A 6,353-nucleotide genomic window follows, 5' to 3' on the forward strand; every position below is an offset into this window, starting at 1 on the left:
TACATATACCTCCACTATCCTTTAAGAAGCAATACAGATGAATTAAATTTATGCCTATGATTGCCTCTGTAAATAAACACAATGCTATTTGTCAAGCCTACACTTCATTGGGACAGATTCACTTCACTCTAAAGTCCTTTAGAGTATTTTCCATGCACACTTGAGTGAACACTGAATGTCGAGCCATTTACATTTAACTTTCTTTGGTCTATCAGTGATCCCAGGTACCACTTTTCAGTTGGTGAAAATTGGTTTTGAAGAAAAGGGTCTTGCAGAAGATTGTGTCTTTTGTTTTACTGGACATAATACTTTACAGATGTGTCCATTCTGGCTGAACCTTGATTAAAGCAGTTAAAATACAATGGAATTTAACTTTTGAAGCCAAAGTATTTTTGATCTTTTTTTTTTTTTGTAGAGACAAGAGTCTCACTGTACCGCCCTCGGGTAGAGTGCCATGACTTTTTTTTTTTGGTCATGGTCGGGGAGAGGATGGGAAGAAAGAAGATAGGATTATTCAGACTGCTCTCATTTTGTTGTATGGCTGCATTTGGGGGAACAAATTCGCTCAACTGGGGATCACGAAGATTGTTGGATTAGAGTAAGGACTAGGTCAATAAAAGGGTCTATTCCAACTTCTACAAGCAGCTAACTTACATAGGAGAGGGGAAGGAGGCCCCATAGCCTTTGAAAGGCGTTATAAGAGAACAGAAACCACAATTTTATGGAGGGTCACTGACAGGAAAGAAGTCCTCCCCAATACACTGAATATTTCATTTCTGTGGGGAAATCTGGTGATTCATCTTTTCTGCTATATGTAACCGATTCAGCGTAAAGGTGCATTTAAATAATAATAATTAGCTTGAAGGAGCCTAAAGGGGATATTTACATCCTTGTAGGAGGGCTGCTCCTCCAGTGATGGATGGTGCACTGGGCTGCCTGGACTGCTGCTACTTCCCGCACTGGCTTTCTGGGAGGGCAGAGACAGGGGCGGGGGCGGGGGCGGGGGCAGGTCCGAGCTGCCCGGGTCACCCAGTTTCCTGTCCTCCTGCAGCAGCCTGGAGGAGTTTAGGGAGAGCGGGAAAGCGCCCGCAGCAACCGGCGCACGGTCTCGGCTGCTCCCCTTCTCCGACAGCCCTCGGCCCTGGAGAAACCGGCCACTCCCGACAAAGGGTTCTCCTAGTAGGACCCCAGTCTCCTCGTCTTCCTCCTCGTCGTCTTCAGGGTCTCGACCTTCTTCCTCCTCTTCCTCGCCCTCTGGGGGCTTGTGGCCCTCCACGTCCACCTCCTGCTCTTCTTCCTCGTCCTCTTCCTCCTCAGAGCTGTCCTCGCTGGGGTAGCTGCAGCTGGTGCCCCCCGGGGACAGAAGGCCTCGGTGGTGCGGCTGTGGGGCCAGCGGAGGCGGCGGAGGCGGGGGCGGCGGCGGGGCAGGGTGGTGGCGCTCGGAGCCCGGCTCTTCTGGCTGCGGGGGCAGCAGCAGTAGTGGCGAGGGCGGCTGCGGGGGATGGTGGTGGTGGTGGGGATGGTGGTGATGATGATGGTGGTGGTGGTGCGGTTGGGCAGAGTGTGGCGCACCCGCCGACGCCCCGTGCAGCTTGGCCAGGCTCTCGGCATCGTCCTTGCCGCCCACCGGCCGGAAGGCGCTCGAATGGTGGTAGCTGCCACCGCCTGTCTTGCGCCCCTCCAGAAGGTGCGGGTGGTGAGGCGCGGGCAACCGGGAGCCCGCCGGGACAGCTCCAGCGGCCGTGGTCCCAGCCCCGGGCGCTGCGCCGGGGTCAGCGGGCGGAGTGGAGCCCGCGCTGCAGTCCCCTCCACTGCCGCCCTGGGGCGACTCGAAGAGCGCGTCTCGAGCGCCTGTGCCCCCACCAGGAGGCGGTGGGCCGGAGCCCGGGCCGTTGGCTACCACCTGAGGGGGCTGACCCGGCGGGGGAGCAGTCTCAGAGTTACCCCCGGCACTGCCGGGCTCCGCCAGGTCCAGGAAGGCCTGCCGCAGCAGGGCCGGGCTGTCACCAAGCGCGCAGCCTAGCGCCGAGGGTGGCTGGGGTGGGGGTTGTAGGTAGGTGGGTACTGGAAGCCCGCCGGGGGTCCGCGGCGGCCAGAACATGCAGAAGGGCGGGTAGAAGGCGTCTTTTCGGCCTGCGGGCCAGAAGAGGCCCGACAGGCCGGCCTTGGGCGTCGCGCCGGCACCGCCTGTACCCGCGCTCCCCAGGGCCTCTGCTGTGGCGCCTGCGTCCTCTTTCTTGTGGCACAAGCCAAAGGCAGCGGCTGCGGCCGGGAAAGTGTAAGGATGTGGAAAGAGGCTCCCGCAGCCTGGGAACTTCTGCAGCACGCCTCCGAAGGAGCCCTTGCTGGGCACCGGGATGACCGGATAGCTGCGCGGTCCTTTGGCGCCAGCCGCAGCACCTGACCCAGCGCCGGCGCCGACGCCTGTCAAACAGCCACCCCCCGCTCCGCCCCCTCCGGTCCCAGCGCCGCCCGAGGCCGCGGCCACTGAGAGGCTGGCGGCGGCAGCTGAGAGGCTGGCGGCGGCCACGACTGCCGCCTCCTGCAGGGAGTCGTCGTCGTCGTCGAAGCGCGGCCTCTTGTGATGAGCGTGCGGTGTGCCTGCCAGTTCGGCCAGGGGTGGCGGGGGTGGCGGGGGAGGGGGTGCGCCCAGCAGGTGTGGGCCCAACAGTCCACCACCCCCAGCCACGGCGGCCGCAGCTGCCACTGCAGCAGCCTTGACCGAGCTGAGCGGGTGGCAAGCGGGGTGTGCGCCCGGCTGGGGTAGTGCGCGCTTTCGGCTACCACCGTTGAACATGGCCTTGACGTCTTCCCAGGCAAAGACTAGTTCGTCCTGGGGGCTCTTGTCAGTGAGCTTGAGATGACGGCGCCACGAATTGAAGTTGGCTGCGTCTGGCTGTGTGTACTTGGCGTCAGGTGTGCGGTGGGAGTGGAAAATGAATTTGTTGGGAGAGAAGTACATGTTGCAGTAGCTGCATTTGATGCACTTGGCGCGCGAACTGTTGTAGCGCGCTGGGATGAAGCTGCCACGGCAGCCCCAGGCACATTCGTGCGACACGTCGAAAGCGAAGTTGTCAGGCAGCTTGGGCGGCCTGTTTTCGCCCAGGAATGACTTGCACAGACGCTCTGCCTCGCGTTTGGTGATCATGCCGCAGCGGCGGGACGAGATGGGCATGGCCCCCGCGCGCCGCAGTATCTCCAGCTGCACTGGCGTACACTGCACGCACGTGATGCCCAGCGCCACGCGACGGTTGTGGATCTCGTTGTAGCTGAAGTTCTTGAGAAGTGTGTTGGAGATCTGCGCCAGGCACAGGCGCTCCTGCCCGTCGATCACCAGCGACACGATGGGAATGCCGTAGAGGATCACCTGGCCCACCTGGTTGGGTTTGAGGTTGGCGTGGCCTGGCCGTGGCTGGTTCAGCGTATCCGGCTGGAAGGCGCTCGATGGCGACGCCAGCAGGATGTCGTTGGGCCCCGGCAGCGGGCTGGAAGCCATCTCCTCCGCCGCGGAACCCTGGGCCAAGCCCTCTGGTCTGCCTTGGAGACTGGAAGGAAAGAAGAAAGCGTTGACTTTAGCCTTTTCAGACTAAAATGGAGGGGTAGGGTAAATTGGTATCTGAAGAATTGTAAGAACTTTTTTGCTTTGGTTAAGACATGCTTATTACTGGAGAAAGTGACCAAGTTTCAGACGCAACAGTCATTTCTCTTAATTTCTCATTGGAAGTGCAAAGATCTGAAGGTACTTCTCTTCTGAACATTCAAAGTAAAATAAATATATATGTATTTTTTAAAGCAGACAATTCCTAAGGAACTCAAGACCTTATTCCAGATTTATGGAATCTGTTGGAATAAAATGGTGTGCCTGGTAGAGATTAGGAAGTAATGTACCAGTTGTAGCTGGTAAAGATTGTTAAAGTTATGAGAAACTGGAGCTTGGCTATTGAAACCTAAATTTAAAGAGAGACAATTCGCATCTGCTTGAAAATAGATTGATTTTGGTTAAAAAACCCCCAACCTTTTAAAAAGTGATTTTTGTGGTGTCTGTGGTTTCCTTGGGGGAAATTCACTACTGGTTGAAACACTGCTCATTAAAGCAAAACGAAATCCTTTCTCATCTATCCTTGACATTAGTTTCTTTTTTAACTGTAATTAGAATTCTTTTTTTGAAAAAGGTGAAAAAATGTAGAAAGCCATATACACAATTGCACTAAAACAGAGTGTTTCACTTTCAGTTATCAATTTCAAAACCCCACTGCTGAACTGAGTGGCTCTGGTTCCAGATAGGTGGCTTAAAAAGGTAAAGTTGAGGATTGTAAACATTGAAAAAAATCTTTTCCTGTTATTTCCATGACAATCAAAATGTATAGGCAAGTGTGTTAAACCCAGAAACAGTGCAAAGGAATCAAATATTCTTGGAGATCTGTATTGGCAGACTTCAAAGGCAGATTTAGTTTAATGTGAACTACCTTCTGTGACCTCTTTATCTTGATCTACACCGATTATTTTTGTATGCTTATGGGGGGGGAACTCCACCTCCCCCCAGTGCTGATTATCTGTGGACTAGGTAATCTGTGGGAGCCCTGAAAGTCAAAATCCGAGGTTGGCCCTGTGGTAAAATTCCTAAATTCATCTCTGGTCAACTGAGTACCACTATAAGGAAAAATATCCAGTAAGTTGAAAATTTAGGAAAAGAAAGTGAAAAACACCCTTGTGACAGTGCTGTTAAGTCAAGACATACAAAGTGGTTCATTCCCTAGGAGGACAGTGACCATTCCAAAGCTACATGTCATAGCACATTGACCAAGACTATTCTTTGCCCTGGAAAATCACCATTGGCCATGGTGTAGCCACAGTCTACCAAGTACGGTTTGTTAATGCGGCAATTTCAGAAGATTCGCTACTTACTCCCTCATCCAAATTGTCACATGCATGCCCTCTCTCTGGGCCCCCATGGCATCTACACCACAGCCTCTGCCCTGCTGTCCCCTGGATCCTCAGCTCTCATTAAATTTGGGGCCTCCAGGAAGGTTGAACAAATCTCCCCATGATGCAACAAGAGGAAAGCCTGGCTTGTTACTTCGGATAGATCAAAGACAACGTTTCCAGGGGACAGGGCATTAAATGGCAGTTCTAGGCACAGTGAAACCTGAGATGGACACAATCAAACCCAGCTTTGCCAAGTGGTCCTTCCATGCTCATTTCCCTTCCAAACAAGATTCGTATTGACTTAATTAGACCCTGGGATAACTTGAACTCTCCATCTCCAGCAGTGTGTCCAGGCCTGCTAAGGAGGAGAGCTGGTTCTGCATTAGGAATGGGCAGCCAGAAGTGTCTTCTCCTGGGTGTCCTCCACTTTCACCCCAAACCCTCCCAGAAACTCCCGTCGGAGCAGAGACACAAATAAGAAGATGTAGGTTGGGAGATTTTTTTTAAGGGAGCAAGGGAGAAGAGACAATTAAAAGTTAGTTGAACTGAGAAAGGAAGCTGGAGGAACTTCCCCATCTTGCTCACGAACCAAAGACCCCCAACTTAGTTTTCCTGGCTTCCAAACCAGTCGCCACGGAAGCCCGCAGCAGCCCCTCAAAGTAACACGGAAAATCCCATCATTGGGGATCTGGAATTGCAAACCGCAAGCTGCATGCCGAGTTAGGGCCGGCCGGTTCCGGCAGTACCTGGTAACTCCTAGGTGTCTTTAGGCGTGTGGCTGCCAGCCCATCTTCCGAGGGCACTCGGAGGCGAAGCATCCAAGCGGGTCCTCGAATCCAGCGGGCGGGACTCCAGCGAGTTCGGCGTGAAGATACCGGCTCTCGTCCGAGCTAATAACGCTCGAGCCTCAACCAGGGGAGAATGACCGCCTGAATTGCGGCCTGGCGTCCCCTGGACCGCAGAAAGTATAGGTGTACAGAAACCTGCGGCAGGCGAGCCCCAAGTGGAGCGCAGTCTGACAGCGTCTTTCTCTGTCTCTGAACTCGTGTCGGACCGAGGGGACGCCACCCAGCGGGCTGGGTGACGTCACCGTCTCCCTGACACTCCACATTAAAGGGCTGGCATGTTACAGGGAGGGAGGGGGAGAGCGAGAGCGAGCAACATAGTGATCCTTTCTCTGCAGTCACGAAAGCTACCATCTGATCAACGCGCTGTTGACAACAACCTCGCCAACCTGGGAGCATAACGCAGCAAGCAGCAAAGGTGCTGGAGCTTCAGATCTGATTTAGGAGTGGAAAGCGGAACAGTCTACGTGCCTCCCAGAGCCCCAGATCCTGGAGGCCCTGATTCTAAAAGGATGCCTCCAAATTAACCACATTCCTGCCCGTTATTGTCCCCTTCCCTCATTTCTGAGTCACCCTCTTTTA

The 6,353-nt window shown here is 54.2% G+C and overlaps 1 protein-coding gene across 1 annotated transcript in view; it reads right to left on the reverse strand.

The window, feature by feature from the left end:
- The window catches only part of SKOR2 (SKI family transcriptional corepressor 2), a 45,452-nt gene extending 39,493 nt beyond the window's left edge, over positions 1–5,959 (reverse strand). Inside the window, exons 1-2 of the mRNA XM_053571820.1 lie at positions 5,673–5,959; positions 887–3,545 (exon numbers count right to left, since the gene is read on the reverse strand). Of these exons, the coding sequence (XP_053427795.1) occupies positions 887–3,496 (2,610 nt within the window). The 5' untranslated portion in view covers positions 3,497–3,545; positions 5,673–5,959. The remainder of the gene's footprint in view (positions 1–886; positions 3,546–5,672) is intronic.
- Between the last annotated feature and the right edge of the window lie 394 nt (positions 5,960–6,353).

This window comes from Nycticebus coucang, chromosome 19 (genome assembly GCF_027406575.1).
Source record: "Nycticebus coucang isolate mNycCou1 chromosome 19, mNycCou1.pri, whole genome shotgun sequence".
Lineage (NCBI taxonomy): Eukaryota > Metazoa > Chordata > Mammalia > Primates > Lorisidae > Nycticebus > Nycticebus coucang.